At 39.4% G+C, this 17,578-nt stretch overlaps 1 protein-coding gene across 1 annotated transcript; it reads left to right on the forward strand.

Moving 5' to 3' along the window:
• The first annotated feature begins 875 nt into the window (after positions 1 to 875).
• Positions 876 to 17,376, forward strand: LOC128451470 (serine-rich adhesin for platelets). Its single transcript, XM_053435316.1, has 28 exons — positions 876 to 990; positions 2,661 to 2,816; positions 3,105 to 3,319; positions 3,406 to 3,491; positions 3,596 to 3,723; positions 3,922 to 4,047; positions 4,792 to 4,982; positions 5,069 to 5,160; positions 5,901 to 6,031; positions 6,240 to 6,364; positions 6,452 to 6,578; positions 7,626 to 7,838; positions 7,994 to 8,164; positions 8,704 to 8,850; positions 9,351 to 9,400; positions 9,486 to 9,618; positions 9,805 to 9,887; positions 9,974 to 10,100; positions 10,714 to 10,904; positions 11,561 to 11,651; positions 11,802 to 11,922; positions 12,333 to 12,514; positions 13,260 to 13,415; positions 13,538 to 13,671; positions 13,775 to 13,908; positions 13,996 to 14,090; positions 15,174 to 15,771; positions 16,889 to 17,376. The coding sequence occupies exons 2-28, from the start codon at positions 2,754 to 2,756 to the stop codon at positions 16,987 to 16,989; spliced, it is 4,011 nt and encodes a 1,336-aa protein (XP_053291291.1). The 5' UTR covers positions 876 to 990; positions 2,661 to 2,753; the 3' UTR covers positions 16,990 to 17,376.
• The last annotated feature ends 202 nt before the right edge of the window (positions 17,377 to 17,578 follow it).

Genomic DNA, 17,578 nt, shown 5'->3' on the forward strand with positions numbered 1-17,578 from the left:
TCCTCTGTAAGTCTATTTAATTTGTTTAGAGTAGCTAACCAACATTTGGCTTTCACTACATTGCAATCCTGAGCAGCATCTTTATAAGCTCTTGTATCCTTTGTCTAATTTCCTGCCCACTTTTTGTCAAGGCTACACATCTCACACCCAACAACTTGGCGAGACTGGTGTTCTGCACACTGGAAAGCGACAGGACATATCCGGTGGAGGTCTGGAAGCTTCTCTTCCAAAAAGCGTTGACTTCAGTAGACCGTGCTCTTGACTTATTTGCTACCATGGTAAATCCAGCCCCACAATTTTCACAAAATCTGTGTTTCTCAGTGTAAATTTTGAGACCTAACCCAAGCGATTTTTCCAAACTCAGGCCGGCAACAACAGCTTCCCAGCCTTGTCAAATGCTCTTGATGCTCTTGGAGAGGTCAGAATTACCAACCTCACCCAGGCACAGCTACAGAGTGGTGACTTTGTCAAAAGCCGGTTCCAGACATTGCGTCCCCTTTTGGCCTCGCCATCGTCCAACTTCCTGTTCTGCCTGAGCGCCAAGAACTTCAGCTGCCAATCATACCAGACTGTGTAAGCAAATATGTGATATATTTCACCAGTGTGAACCAGATTGCAGAAGCTCCTGGAGTGTACCTCTTGTTTAGATGTGTAAAGTGTTTTCTAAATTTTTAGCATCCAGGTATTCAGCAACCAAAGGCAGTTCATGGAGAGAAAGATACAGCGCAGAGTCTTCACACACTTTGTCAAACCATTCCTCTCAAGAAATGACTCTTCAGGTAAAGGCAGACACTCAGGCTCATATTGCTAAAGTCTTGGCCTCAATAGTGGTAGCATTCCACCAATGTCTTGGTTTCTGTCTCTTTTATAGATCCTGGCTGTGTCTCATCTGTCAATGGGAGTACAGAGTGGCTACAGGCAAACATTGGCGGCTTCTCTGAGTTTGCAGCTCTGCGCGATTTGCAAGGCCTCAATCCCAATTTCTCCAGCGTGAGTGGAGACTGCTAATGCAGCATTTTTCCCTTGCAAACTGAAATGTCTTCACGATGGTTCTGCAATTGCTTGAGTTTGATTGCATAGTAACTTTTTTTTGTTGCCTGATTCTTTATTCATCATTTCTGCTCAGGTGGTGTAGCTGACAGAATGACCATGTAGTATTACTGCACTGCCGCTGTATGCCTCTGTTAACCATCGCAGTTGCAGACCCTCTAGTTGCCCATGACAAAATCTTGCTAAATGTTATAAGATCCACTTGACTAATATCTTTGTGAACTACAACAGCGAATGAGAAAGTCATGGAGAAACTTGGGATTTTCATTGAATTATTCTCATGTCTGCCACCGTGACAGATTACCTGCAAGGTATGATCAATGATTTACAACAGTCTGGAAAAAGCCATGGTTAGGCGGAGAGTGAGGAGACAGAAGCGGGGGAATTGAGCTGGGCTATGCACAAGGCAAATGGCTAACCTGTACAGTTCATTCCTCTTGAGGCTGTTTATCGCCAACTTCATGCCTTCTTACAAACAAGATGGATGACATCAGAATGGAAATTACGATACATTACCTCATCGCTATGCACCCCCTTGTCACACTTTGGTACATGCGCCAAAGAATCTCACTCTCAGCCTACATTTGGAGCAGAGAGAGACAGTGGTCTGAGAAGAGGATGTAAACCGATGCAGTCCTTGTTTCATGTTATATCATTACAGTTAATACAATAAGTAGAGAGCTGCGATGTTGCAGTGTTTTCTTGTTGTGTGTTCAGAACTCGCTCATTTTTTCACTAGTTCCAAAATAAGTTGTTGAGCAAGAGGAAAATTATGTTCACTGATTTTGGAATGACATCACATTTGCCTTTCTTTGCATTCTAGCATTCCCAACATTAGATCTGTAATCTTACTTCTGTGTTGTGATTGAGGCTCAGAGTATAGCTCGTAGAATGAAACGATTTTCTGCAAATTCTTTCAAATCATTCTTTGTTGATGAACTCTAATCAGCTTTTCCACATGATCCTGCTAACAGAGTGCCATCGAAATCAAATGTCTCTATGGGAACATAATTTCATGTTGGTCAGCTGAGGAGAAAACTTTAACACAAAAGGGTCACCAGTTATGGTTGATGAAAAAAAAATGTTCCCCCGTTTTTCCCACCCATAAAATAATCAACAACCAAACAAAATATCCAACCTGCAAGAGAATGGGATGCCAATGGGGTGCCGGTAGGCAGCATGACCTATGCATATTAGATGTAACTACATAACATGTGATGCCATTATGCAATCTTGCTACTTTTAGCCATATTTCATAGCTTTTCTGGTGAGAATTTTTTGGCAACACTGGTTGAGCTGAACTTTTGATAAACAGGCGACCAGCTCCTTGTGCAGTAGTGGTGGCCTGGCTTCAGGGTTATGCAGACTTAGTACGGCAGCTGCTACAGCTACATTTTACAGTTTTAGACAGAAAGCTGCAACTAGCATGACCACATGCTAAGTAAACAGCGTGTTCCTAATAGTCATTTAGATTGGGCACTGCATTACTAAAGGGTTTAGTCAACTCACTGTGGAAGGTCCAGTTCTAACCAACCAGACAATGTATGCCATAAAAGGTCTAAGTTTAACTGTTGGCGTTCACTTACTGAAATGTTGCTTGTCGCTTTTAGGTGGAGGTTGCAGATCTTTTTACCTTCGATCAGCTGGCCAGCTACGCAGCTATTCCATCACAGCTAAAGACGAAGCAAGAAGTGATCAAAATCATGGCGGTCATCAAACCTGTCGATTACGGGGCTTTCTTTGACACAGTCTCACCAGCCATTGAGGTGAACATCTAAAATGTATTTTCCTGTCAGTAATACTCACATGATGGTTAAAATTGCACCCTATGTAAACACACCATCTGTAGCATTTAAAAAGTACCAAATTGTTATCTTGTCGTTGTATCAAGAGCGATACTGTCTAAATCTTGGCTTTTGAAGGCAGCAAAGGAAACATTAGGCTTTTTAGAAAGAGATAATTGATACATAGATTCTAACATAATGAAAATTATTATTTTCACTTTAATGTAGGCACAAACTATTTAATTTCACTTAAATCTCTTTGTCCCGTAGACCCACCCGGCCAACTACACATTGGAGGTGAAATCTGCCTTCCTCCAGGCAATATATGACAGAGGGAATCTGTCCTCTCCAACAATAAATGACTCAGAGTTCCTGCTATGGCTCAGGGTTCGCCTGCGCCCTCTGCTGGTCGACCTCTCTCCCAGCCTGGTGACACCTTTACTTGACATTGGGAAAGACAGGAGTTGTAAGAGCAGCCAAGAAATGTAAGTATGCCTGTGGCAGTCGTGATTATCATTGTGATGTGATGTGATTGTTGACTTGCTTCTGACTAATGTTCTTCTGAATCTAGCATCACAATGTTGGACTCACTACGCTTGACACTTAGGAACAACACTAAAAGGGAAATCTTTAAAATTACCCTCCTCTCCCTCCAAGGTCTGTATAAAATTAAAAAATTTCAATAATCTTGCACAATGTAGAAAACTATGTACAGCATTTAAAATTATGTATATATTGTTGTGATGTATTTTTTAATACAGGTCCAACACCTCTCAAATGTTACACTGGTGGAAGCTTGTACATCTATCTGAAAGACACATTCCTCAGCTTTGGATTCCCAGATTTGTCCATGTTCACATCTCTTCTGCCAGCGACACGTGAATCAGAGGTGATATAATAGAATCTATCTATAAAGTTCACATAGATTACTCATATTCTTTTGAACAGTGGGGCTAATCTGTTTTCACCAAATTCCATTTTATGATGTGTATTCCAAGTGGTTATTCAGTAAAAAATTCAAAAAGTTCTTCTGAGTATGGTAATTTATTTTTCGTCATTAATTTCACCCCCTTTCTATTTGTTTTAGCTCCTAAGTACCATCACCGCTTCAGAGTTGAATCAGCTCCTCAGTCAACCCAATATGATTGACAACAACTCTGACATCTGTGTCATTTTCAACAACTACAACAACACTCCTGCCTTCCTAGAGAATGTAAGACCCTTGTCTGAAAGTTGCAATATAACAGACATTATTATTGATAAGCCTTACCTCTTTCAACAAAAGTTGTATCTAGTCATGTTTTACATATATGTCAGAGAAACTTTGTTGTGTCATCAGAGATATAGTCCAAACAGAGGGCCTCTTATTCAGGACAATACACTTCAATGACGAGGAAGAAAGTCTTATTAGCCTCTGTTGGAAAATAAGAATTGTAATCGGCCATTTTCAGTAGGAAGACTCATCCTGATTTGCTCCCATTTGCCCAGTTTAATTAACTGCATTAAATTAATAAAACCTCAACACTTCCTGCAACAAATTTGCATTTCATTGGACAGAAAAGGTTTATTGTCCAACAGGGCATTTATTGTGAAACGTTTGTACGGTAGGCACATCTCTGAAGATTCTTAGTCAGCCATGTGATGGCATCTCCAGTAGTTATACATAGCTGTACATTGTTCATCTTGTGGGTTATTGGAGGCTGGTGTACCATTCAGTGTTGTAGCAGCAAACTCTGCTTGGTGAATGAAGTAACATCGAGGAAATGTCAGATTATAATGTCGGCAACACCTTACTTTAAATGACTGTATGTGACCAGCTACACAGCTGAGAATCATTAAAAAAGCACACAGCCTGTCAGCCAATACACATATCAGTGCTCTGCTTGAACTAACACTAATCTTAATTGATTAGTTTCACAAAACAATGTCTCATTAAAACATGTGTATATATTCCTAGGAGGATGTTCCAGACAACGTGAAGATGGCGACTCTCCCCTGTGTCTGGCCTTTGGCCCTGAACAGCAAGACCGAACCTGAGGTTGAATCCTGGTTCGTCCATCGGTTAAGGAACTATCTTAAGTTCCTGAACAAGAGCCTCATCAGCCCCACTGTAGTGCAGAATGCTACATGTCTTGCCTTCCAGAGACTGTAAGCCTCTCTTTCACAATGTCACTAACAGATGGACTTATACAGATCAATTTTATGAACATTTGTGTGGTTTCCCTCTTAACTAGGGTCTCTGTAATGGGAACTAACTTCACATACAACAACTCTGAGTTTGGACAGGGTGATGTATACACCACCATCAAGACCTACTTGAGCTCTGGTAGGTGAAATTCAAGGAATTATATCTTAGTTAACCTTTATTATTATAGTCTAGGACTGACAATTTTTTTATATTGTCAAAATAGTGGAGGTCAAGGGGAATATCTACACCCAGATCTAAAAAATAATGTCGGCAAATAGCTAACTTTTTCAAAATAACACTGAAGCTGTTTTAGACATGCACTGTCAGTTTCTGTGAACATTAGCATTTTTCCTGCCAGCCCCCAAGCGAAAACTGCTGATAATGTCACAGTGAGCTCGTGGTAGGCTCCAGCAGGAGCATGTCCGGAAAATTCACTGCGAGCGAGGGGGCATGTTGATCACATTTCTTACCCGCGGTGGATGCAAGACAGAAAACCCCCCAAAGAATCTCAGGATGAAAAAGAGATGCCGTAGACGTAGGAGCAGAAAGAAATTATTTTTGCATCAGAATTTATAAGTCAAGTCCTGCCTCCTACAGGCGGTACTCTACAGCCACCCCTCACCTGAAAAAATTATGCTCTTGTTGTGAACTTGTCTGACCCGAACAATATCCTGTTGCATCTTTTGATGCAAAGTTGATGTCTGAAAACGGCTTTAGAGATGTGATGAATTAGACTGAGAAGATGATTGGAAGTTTATAATAAATGTCCTTTAACAAATATGTCAGAAAAATGCTTTCTTATTCTGAGAACCAATGATCCAATAAAGAAATCATTTGACTGTCTATGCATTTATTATTATTTTTACTTGTTTTCATAGGTTCTGGTCCAAGATGCTACAATGCAAAAGATCAAGAACTCAACTCAACCTCCTGGTTTGTCAATTACATCGGCAGCTTTGTGACATTCATCACTCCCGACGATTTAGCCACCTTCATCTCCTCCAGTCAAGTATGTAAAGCATCAGCAACATAGTGTGATCTTCCTTCCCTATACCATAACTTGGCACAGCCTCAAATTTATGCTTTAACCTCAACTACATATTGATAAAACCATTTTGAACATATTTCCAATGTATGATTCAATTATTCTAGATGAACTGAGAAAAAATGCTGTTTAAAAAAGTAAAACAACGTCTTCTTCTGTATGATTATTTCAGGCTAAAGTGTTCTTGGAGGACCGAGCCAACCTGGAGCTCTTCAACAACACAGCCATCCCAGAAAATGTTACAGACTTTTACATCTCACAGCTATTTGAATTAAACCCAACCTTCAACCTTAGGGAGTAAGTATCCACAAATCTTAGACAATACTTCAACAATGTTATATGGATATTTTGATTCTAAGATATTGTATGTTTTTCTCCATTCAGGCTTCCAGGAGCTTTCCTGTGCTCCAATGAGGTCCCAATTGGAGCGTACACCTCTGTAAATGAAAAGGACACCTTACTTGTCTTGAAAGAGATGGCGACATTCTGCAATACAACAGTGAACCCTGAGGTACCAGCTCTTAATGATTCTCGAGAAATAAAGTTTAAATTTGAAAAAAAGGCTTTTTAAGGATACAACACAAAAAAAACACACAAATGAAAAAACAAATAAATCTTTCTGATGCTAAAAATGTGTGCTTAGTTTAAAAAAATTGTAAATGGTTTGTATTTATATAGTGCTTTTCTTGTCTTGATGACCAGTCAAAGTGCTTCTACAGTAGAGATTTGCCCATTCACACACACATTCATACAGTACATCTATATGTTCTGTATCTTACCCAAGGACACTTCGTAATGCAGAAATGTTGACCTTCCAGTTGGAGGGTGACCACTCTGCCCCTCATCCAAAGCTGACTCAGAAAATCTGATTCAGCTTGTCATGATCCTGAGTTTTGATAGAATCAGATTAATAATCAGGTGCAGGAAGACTAAAACAGAAATCGTGTCCGTGGAAAGGGTGTCTATAAATGAACATTTTACTGTTACACTGAGCCAGAGCCACTTATAGATGCCAACATGTCTATGAGCCCCTTAGAAGCAACGTCATTCAGGCCTTTATAGTTGTGTTTTAGATGATCAAAATTAATGACAGGATCAAACATAAACCAACTTAACTTTAGCAGCTTGAAGAAGCTGCGTGTGACAAAGAATTTACAAAATACCTTAAACAAATTTTTGACACTGCATTGAACAACATGGCAGTGGTGTTGTGAACGTGTCTGAGCAGATAATCTCCTGCTGTGTTCTTCATGTGTGAAAGACATGAGCTCCGGAGAAAGTCGGCAGAATGGGCTCAAGACTTTCTCCGGAGCTTGTGTCTGAAAACGTCTTTGAATGTGAAAAGACTTATGTCTGAAGAAAAGAACAGTTAACAGTTTCCATTTAGTTTAAATGTAGGCAAATTTTCATTTTCAAGCTTGCTTATCAGTAAACGTGTTTCTCAAATTGTAACTGTGCTCCATGCCTCTCTGATAATGCTTTTAAGAGGCTGTGCAGGATTCTACTCCCACGACATTTAAACTATAAAACAGTTAAATGTTCTCATTTGATTCTATAGGCATCTACTGCTCTGGCATCCAACATCCAGACCATCACACCCGCAACATTTGCGACACTTGGCAGTGCCAGTGCAGCCCTGACCACCAGCAAGATCACTTCGATTGACCCAACAGTGCTGGTTTCCTCTTTGTCAACGCTGAGCGCAGTTGACACCTGGAGCCTAGTCCAAGCCAGCACTATCATCCAGATCATGATTGCAGGAGGCTTCCAGGTGAGGGCCCAATTCTTAACCCAGCTAAAAAGCACAACATATGACATGCTTTGAAGCATTTTCCCACCGGTTTTGGTTGAGTAAAGCACAAAATAACAATTTATTGCTTTGCATATATGTATATGTATTAATGTATGTATGAATATATTAAACAGATCAAAAGTGCATCCTCCCTGGAATCTCTTGGTACCCTCGTAAGCGGAGTTCCCTCGAACTCAATAGAAGCAGTTCCAGCTTCTGAGCTACTCAAAGTCTCCAAGAGCCCTGCCTTTGTTTCCAGCATGCTGACAGCCACTGTCGTTGTCCAACAGACCTTTGTCAAAAAGGTACAGTGTCAGTGTGGAACATACAGCACGATCATTCATGATTCTCAAGTTGACATCTTAACCACACGAGGCTCGGCCTGGGGTGTTATTTTAAGGGTCAGGGATCTTAACAACATCTTTAATACCAGGGTGCTTATCAGAGTACATTCATGGGAATGACAGTGTGATCCTCTCTTCTTTGAATCCCCATGCAGACACTACTCAGGGCTCACTGTGGCCACCTCTGCATGTTGCTCTTTATTCATATAATCTACATTTGTATTTGTAATTTTGATATAAAAACAATAGCATTTTTCTGACTAGAGATGTATAACACTTAAAACAACTTCACAATAGGCTTTTTTCATTTTATTTTCTGTTTTTGTAAAGATGTTACAGCCTTGTGAGCCAATGCGAACTCTGTTCTTCAGTAGAAATAGTCAATTTTAATTAGATATGTTGGTAAACTTTAGGATGCACTGACGAACATGCTAAATGCCATCAACCTCAGCACTTTTGAGTTCGGATCCTGGTTTTAAATGCATGTAATCTTCTGGTAGATTGTATCCATTGACCCAAGTCCAGCGAAAGTGGTGCTGAATGTCCCCGATGCCATGGCAACTCATATCGCACCGTCACTGCTGGTGTTTACTAATGAGACTGTGGACATCAGTGTGATGAACAGAAAGACATGGACGCCAGATCAGGTCAGTGGATGGTTTTACACAGATGTGAATTAAGTGAAGTTAGATGCAAATATATTTAGACTGAGGTCACAGATAGTTGACAGAAAATTGTATTTATTATGTTTTTTCACAGAAGTTTTGGGACCAATTAAAACATATTGTAACTTCAAAATTGAAATAGAGATAAATCCATTTCTTTTGGGATTATCAGGTAATACGGAGTCAAATTTACTTAGCAACAGCCCACAAGCCTCCTGCCACATTTACATAGGGCTCTAGGTGTGAAATGAGGTATTAGATGGAATCAGGTCAGCTTTACAACACACATTAAATGCCCAAAGTAACTGACTCTCAGCACTATCAGGGAGAGCTATTGAAAGTTGACATTAGGTAACAAATAAATCAAGAATAAAGACTCTTACTCATATACCATCTATGTGCACAGTAGATCAATATTACATTGCATCCAGCCCATAAGTTGTAACTGACATTGAAGTGTTCTGTTTATGGTTTTGTTCTAGGCTGCCCTGTTCTTCGGCACATTGGATACATCAAGCTTTGACACAGAGCAGTAAGTGAACAACCCCAAGTAATTTTTTATTATCCCAAATTTATTCCATGCCATTTAACTTGTTTTCCACCGTCTCTCTTCACAGGCTTTCTCCGTCCATGCTGCAGGGCTTCACATGCACGTCAGCGCAGAAAATGAAAAGAAGCAAGGTCCGTGGCCTGGTCCGTGCCTGCAGATCGAGGAAGAGCAGGGCCAAAGTGGTGCTGAAGCAATCGCAGGTAAATTCAAATAAAGTTTAAGTGCATTTAATTAAAATAAAATTATATGGCTCTTTATATGTAGTTTACTAAATAAATTGGATGTACAACGCTGGAGTCAAAAAAAAAATTGTGTCGTGTTATGTATTCAGATACCACTTATGTAGCAGTTCTTAATGTTCTTTTTTTCCTCACCATTTTCTATAGCTGACTTGCATGTACAACCTGCTCAAGGGAAATCTCTCCCAGAACTTCGGAGATTATCCTTCTGACATGCTTCTGTACTTTAAGTAAGTCTGTCCCTGAGCATCTTGTTTAAAAAGTATATTTTGTTTGTTCATTGATTGATTCCCATCTTTATATCAAATTATTACAGGAAAGGAGATGTCAAGAAAGCCAACTGCAGGTCATACATTTCTGCAGTTGGGGCTGCAGACTTCACTGTGGCCTCCAGCATTTTGAACAAGGGCTCGCTGCTGCTTAGTGAAGCGAAGACGTGCCTGGTGAGTGCAGTTAAACGTTTAACTACATGAAACAAAAATAAACCTAAAATGCAGCAGAGGATACTTAAAAAATAATATTTGAAGCTTGCACGAGTTGGGTGTATGTTGAGGCACCATCTTATAAACATAAGTTATAAAGATGCTTGTATAACATACAATTAAATGTGGGCAGCGGAGAATTCCCCTGCTCAGCAGAATACGATCCCTAACTGTCAGCCCTGCATAATGTCGTTTTCTTCAGTCTTTTGTTAAGAACCTCCTCTTGTACTGTTTCTCTTTCACCTGCTGGTTTCACAGCCTCACAGTAAAGGACAGAAACAGCTTGAACAAAACTGGCAAAATTAATGAACAATTTTGATTTTGTAACCAACAAACCTCTAAAAAGTATATTGAGTATTGAACATGTTTTTAGTAGTGACTTTTTCTTGCTGCCAAGAGGAAGTTATGTTTCACTGTTTTAATGTCCGTGTATGTTTTTTTGTACAGGCTGTTCCAAATGGTGCAAATAAATCAGAAACGTAGTCTGGAATCGGAAATATCATTGATCTGAATGAGTCTTTGTGTGTCTCGACTTCAGAACTGTTTTAAAATAGATTCTATTTCAACTGAACAGGACATAAAAGACTCCACTCTGAGCCGAGACAACGTGGAGGTCATGGGAAACATGGCCTGCACTCTGGACGGCGATTACATCCGGAACGCTGATCCGCTCATCCTGGAAAAACTCAAAGTCTGCAAAAATCTCTCTGACAGCCAGGTGGTTTCCATTGAGTGGCTGCTGCTGAATCGGACAACACCATACGGGTACAAAAAAAACAATCCAATTAACAGCCATAGAGATATTTTTTTTAAGCATGGGCAAATAATCTTCTATATTTTCCATACTGTCAGCAATTCTTATAAAATAGGGAACAATATATATATATATGAAAATTATAAACACTAGAAAAAGATGAACACAATATGAATGTGGATATGTACAATTTGAAGTTTATATGGCCGTTATTGGCGGAGGAAAGTTAAAATTCCAAAGTCACGGGTGAGGACATTTAGGCAGTGCTATGATGGGGTCCTGGGCCTTATTGATGAGGCCAGCTGTAGTCAAGGTTTTGAGTCTGTCCTACATTCACCATGTTGCTGCTGTAAATACAAAGTAGTTCAAAGAACTGCCAGCGGCAAAAATGTTTTTGTGTGACTTTGAACGCCACAAACACAGAATCATAAACTGTTTAGAGATGTACAAACACATTGCTGGTGTTAGTCTTTTGTGGGATTTGATGGTTGCAAGAAAAAAACATTTCCTGAATGCAACGTAAACAAACCACCACCTTCTTTTATTTTTAGGTATTTAGGTATATTTAAGGATTATTAATGTCCATTTATTAAATAATAAATCCTCTTCCATAAAATGAGTAGCCGATCAATAGACCAGACTGTAATAACTTGTCTTCTCTGTGCAGAGATGTCAACACCTGGACCAAGCAAACACTGAACGACCTGGGGAGCCTTCCTCTGTATTTCACAAAAGACATCTGGGGAAAGTTAAAACATGTATGTGTTTTACTCTACTTCTGATACTCTTTGTTGCAATGTTATTGAATAATTTTTTCTAATTTAAATACCCCTCCAAAGATTCCTCCAATCCATTGTATGTTTTGTATTAAAAACAATTCCCATAATGTGTTTTTTTTTCTTTTGCAGAAAACAAAGAAAATGCATCTCAAGAAATTTATGCCCCGTCTGAGGAAAAGCAAGACAAAGAAGAGGAAGCTCAAACATCTTTTCAAACAGATGAGTGCGTCCAAGAGAAAACGAGGAGCAGGTAAAGATTCAGTTTTTGTGTTCGGTTTTACAAAAAGGTCTTTTAATACTGGAGCTGATTTTATTAGTGAATTAATTGAGAGAAATGTAACATTCTGATGTAAAGTGAATAATCACGCTACAGACAGTAGCAATCAGACCTCTTCGTCTGTTCTATTGAATTGAGCAGGTGTGTGTTTTATTTCTTCAAATCTAAATGTTTCATTATTTAAGAGGAACATTTTGTAATTTCTTATTTGTCCAGTTCAAAGTGATTTGTCAAGTGAGATTACAAAGATTTCAGACAAAACAAGCTGATGAAACATCACCTTGGACTCTAGCTGTATATTGTTTCGTAAATACTACATATTGTATAAAACAGCTGTGTATGTGTGTTCCTCTAATTTGCTCGCTCATAATTGTTCACAAAAGGCTGCACAGTGGGAAACATCACCCAATTGACAGCGAGTGACCCGTCCTTCCCCTTTGGCTACGATGCAATGCAATTTGACCTCTGCCTGGACGTCCCCGTTCTGAAGGACAATCTCAACTCCATTTGCGAGAAAGTGGACGATGATGATTTCCAGACAATCATTCTGAAGAAACTCAACCAGGTAAATTTCATAGATGAAAGGTTGAGTGGCCTAATACTGTATATTATTGGCTTTTTAGTCAAATGCGTGTTACAGACTTCCACAATGACAAGAAAGATGAATTTATGAATTTAGAGACAAAGCTGAACAGCAAATCAATAAATTGGTGAGCGTGTTGTATAACGGTTTCGTTGGTGTTTGTGTATTGACTTCTGCTCTACTTCTTCCCCCTTAATTCTCTTACTTTCCTCCCCACCTCCATATTTACCCTCAATCTGTCTACACTCTCTTTTAGCAACCCACTCGCTAAGTCACAGTGTTTCACATACTATTGTTGTCCTGGTTAGCGTAGCAACTTAGCTTTAGCAGCTAATGATGGCTTCTGTCACTCCCCTGCTCTCTCCTACTCAGTGTGCTTGACATTCACTTACTCCTCCGTTCACATTGAGTCTGGGTTCCTTCCAGTTAAGAGGGAGTTTTTTCTCTCCACATTCTCGAATGCTTGCTCATGTTGGGAACTTTTTGGCTTCTCTATAATATTGTGAATATGTAAAGTATTGAGATATTGTATGTTGTTATTTGGCACTATAAAAATATATTTATATTGAATAATCAAATACAACACAATCCAAAAGTCATCATGTCACAGTGACACTATGGATAATGGTTTTATGCTGTGTACACTGAGATATTTCAAATCATGAAGAACGATATTTTTAACACAGCACCATATGTATCTCCACATTGATTATTCTGTTGTGTTCAGGCATACCCATCAGGTGTTGCGGATAATGAAGTCCAAATGCTTGGTTCAGTTTCACGTCGAGCATCGATTGACAACATCTCCAAGTGGAGCATCACCAAAATTGGCACTCTGGCAGCTCTCATGGACGTTGGGGATGGACCATGGGAGGCAGCAGAGGTAAAATGTGCAGGGATTGTCAAAAAAGAAAAAAAAATTGAATCTTAAATATCCTTATACGGCATGATGCAGTATAACAGAGCCCCATCATCACTCTGACTGTTTTCTTAAAATGTTTCTAGAGCAAAGCAATCATCACAAGTTATCTGAATAGTTCTGGGGAAACCCTGGACAGCACTGTGCTCAACACTATCGGTCTCAACCTGTGCTCGTTGGACGTCAGCACACTGATGAGCATAACCCCGGAGAGTATCAGGTGGGTGTCGGCATGTGGCTCAAAGATGCCCAAGCACGGCCACGGTGAGTGACAAGTTAGGGCTAACAATGTCTCGTGCCTTCTTCTCCTTCCATCCTGTCAGGAATGCCGACCCCCTGAATATGGCTTCATGTTCGTCTGAACAGAAGAGAGTCCTGTATGAGATCAGTAAAACTGCCTTCAGCTCACAGCGCAACAATTCTGGGATCTTTTACAATTTGATTAAAAGCTCTTTAGGTGAGAATGCACGGTACCTGTCTTATGACTGTTCCTCTATCTCTATGCCTTGTCTCTAATTTCTCGTTTTCCCCTCTTCTCTGTCAGGCGGAGCACCTCTGTTAGATGTGGAACAACTGTCAACTCAGGGCATCAACATGGATGTCCTCACTTTTACAAGCCTGGACCCCAGTGTGATCACAGTAAGCATGTTTGTGAAAGTGTAACTTCACCCCTAAGTCTCAGAGTCTATGAGAACGCAGTGCTGGAAGGTTGGGGATGAGACACGCCTTTCCTACCGCAATTTGAAAATTAGTGCAGCTTTCCAAACTCAAGAGCAGTCAATTGTGGCCGGGAGCCACCCACCTTTGATTAGAGAGTGCGCATTTTTTTAAATATAGAAACGTCATGACGTAGGGACGTCCCAAACCCTGGACATTATTTAGTAGTTGGCCCTGAAAGGTCCAAGACAGTTTGAAACATTCTGAGGAATTATGAGCCATGTTCAACCTGTAGATTTTTTATAAACTCAATATAATAATGAATTATTCAAAGAACAGCCATAAAAATATGCTAACGGTTCAAAAACGTATTCAAATATGCAGTATCTCTTTAAAGTCTTGATTACAGAGAGTGCTCTGGACATGTACTGTCTCATGAGGCGAGTAAATGCTTCAGAACATCTTACTTGACTTACTTATTTTTGATTCAAGTGAAAGAGATTGACACTGCTCTATTATCTAGGTTAAAATAAAGGCTACAGCCTAGCATAACTTAGCATAACGAATTGAAGCATGGGGAAACAGTTAGCCTACTTGTGCCTGCTTTTAAAGACTAGTTAAGACATATTATCTTGTTTGTTAAATGTTTTCAAAACCTGTAAGTGTAAGTACAATTTGACATGAGCAATTTTTTTAATCTTTTTGAGAATACAAAGTTGGCTTACTTTGCTCGCAAGTTTTATCTTGGCTCATCTGACTCTTTGAAAATGACCACAGGCTGCTATGTATTGACCTACAGTATGTTTGTGACCCTTAATATGAGTATTTTACTTTTGGTAACTTTATGCCAACCCTTGGAGAAGGCCAGAAGCTGTCAGGGTTTAAATGTAATGATCATTTTTAAATCCATACTGGATTGTTTAAAAAAAATAAATAATCATCAAGTGTCTCCAGGAAAAAGGCATGAAACTATTCCTTTAAACTTTTGACACTTTCCTTGTGTCATTGTGCAGAATGTAAAAACTGTAAACCAACTCTCTTCACTGTTTCCTTTGAAATTTACAGGCTTTGAATGTGACCACAGTCCAAGACCTCATGGGTAGTCATGTCAGCGATCTCGAGTTGTTTGCTAAACACCCTGTGGTTCAGAACTGGGTGAACAGTCGACTGCAGGTAAATCTAAACAAACTGGGTCTAAACCTCACTACCAACCGAACCAGCCATACCACTGCACCACCCAGCTCCATCAGCAGCACAAATACTGCTACATCAGCATCTGTATCAGTGTCGACATCAGCTTCAACACCTGCAACAGCATCAGGGTCGACATCAGCTTCAACATCTCCTCCAGCATCAGGGTTGACATCAGCTTCAACACCTGCAACAGCATCAGGGTCGACATCAGCTTCAACACCTGCAACAGCATCAGGGTCAACATCAGCTTCAACCTCTGCAACAGCATCAGGGTCGACATCAGCTTCAACATCTGCAACAGCATCAGGGTCGACATCAGCTTCAACATCTGCAACAACATCAGGGTCGACATCAGCTTCAACATCTGCAACAGCATCAGGGTCGACATCAGCTTCAACATCTGCAACAGCATCAGGGTCGACATCAGCATCTGCATCAGCAGCAGCCAGTACTCTGACAGCAACACAGGGTAAGAAACGTCCTTTTTTTATTTGTTCGTTAAGTGAGTTTTTGCTTGGAGCATGAGGTTTTCACACTTGAAATGTTTCAAGAACTGTTGTTGTTATATCACGCAGTGAAAAAGCAACTGGGGTGTAGGATCCTGTTGTGTTCCTCTGACCCTCAGATGAGGAACTAACATGAAACTGTCCCACGGACAATCATACTAAAATGCATATGTTCTGAACCAGAAGGCATTGTATCACCTGTATGAAGCAATGGAACTCTGCTTCTCACATTCAACTTTGTAAAATCGAGTTCATCATGACTGAATGATGCATAAGTCATTATTTTTGCCAGGAAAATGAGCCAGAACAAATAGAATTCACTTTTTATCAAGAATCTGTTGTAATTGTAGAAATGTCCCTTCAGTGCTAGGATGAAACATTTTGATGCATTAGTATTTTGCATTTATTGTTTTGTTTAAGCCCCTTATGTGCAAAGGCCTTAAGTATTTACTAAACTGTAGCTTACAATAGCAAGCTACTTTATGTAATTGCATTATGTGTGACAACTAAAATAATAATATGGAGGTATGCACTCTACTGTTCCTCCAAATAATTATTTTGAAGATATGTCATTTTTCTGCTGTGCGCTCTAAAGTTGGCCCAAACATTAGTTCCAATTTGATCTCAGTAAATAATATAAAATCTGTACAAAAAGTAGCATACTTACTAATAAGTAATGATCAGTAAACACCGATCCTGTAGCCACAAGAGGGCACAGCAACACAGCCTTTGCTTGTGTGGTCATTTCATTGACAACAACAATGTTCATGACAATGTTGTGATTTGATACCTTGTATAAACGACCAATATAGCACAGGCTGTAGAGCTTTTTATTACACAATGAGAATTCACCTCAAGTTCATGTGGTATAGCAGTGGTTCGACAACAGATAAAGTTACACTTCTTGGTATTGTCTCGTAATAAAATGCACAATCTAACTAGATTCAATCTAATCCACTGGTAATGATCCAACTGAACTTGTATTTGTATCGTCACCCGCAGTTTGGTATGTTTTTCAATCATGACAATACTAGGAATGATAACACTAATTTCACCCTCTATGTTTTTGGCTTCTTCCAGGTACAACCTCAGATGGGGGAACAGAGCTCGCCCTTTACTCAACTTCCATATTCCTAGCTGCTGTGCTGACATCCGTGCTTCAAATGCTACAGCTAACTTAAACAACGTTGTGACTTTAACAAACCTCATCAATAATCAATCATTATTACATCGTTCGGTAATGCTAACATCTTGAGTGTGATTCATTAACTTTAATGCCAATGTTATTTATTCACGCCTAAAGAACTTTGTCAACTGCTTAATTTCCGCTTCACTCTATCTCTTCATGTTTTAAAACTATGCAACAAAACAAAATCAAAATAATCGGGTTTAAGTGATAATCTAACAGGATAAACATACTGGGTTTTGGGAATGAAATGTTAATGATGACAAATGTGTTCAGTCGATATTAAAAGTGTAATAGAAATAAATCCTCAAATTTACTGATAATTTTATTATAATTTCAACTGTACTGCTATTCTTAAAATTAATAAATGTATACAAATACTGTTGCTTGTATTTCTCTCTTGGAGCAGATTTTAAAGAAATTCAACATAATATGTCCTGATGTTTCCTACCTCAATAAAATCCTTCACTGCACTTTCTAATAGCATCCGAAGTAGCAGAGGATACACATACAAAAAAATATCCAGATAAGTGTCTTACTTGTTTGCACAAAAACTAAAAGTGTCTGTATATTTTTTTTCGAGG

The sequence above is a fragment of the Pleuronectes platessa genome, chromosome 11, assembly GCF_947347685.1.
Source record: "Pleuronectes platessa chromosome 11, fPlePla1.1, whole genome shotgun sequence".
NCBI classification, from domain to species: domain Eukaryota; kingdom Metazoa; phylum Chordata; class Actinopteri; order Pleuronectiformes; family Pleuronectidae; genus Pleuronectes; species Pleuronectes platessa.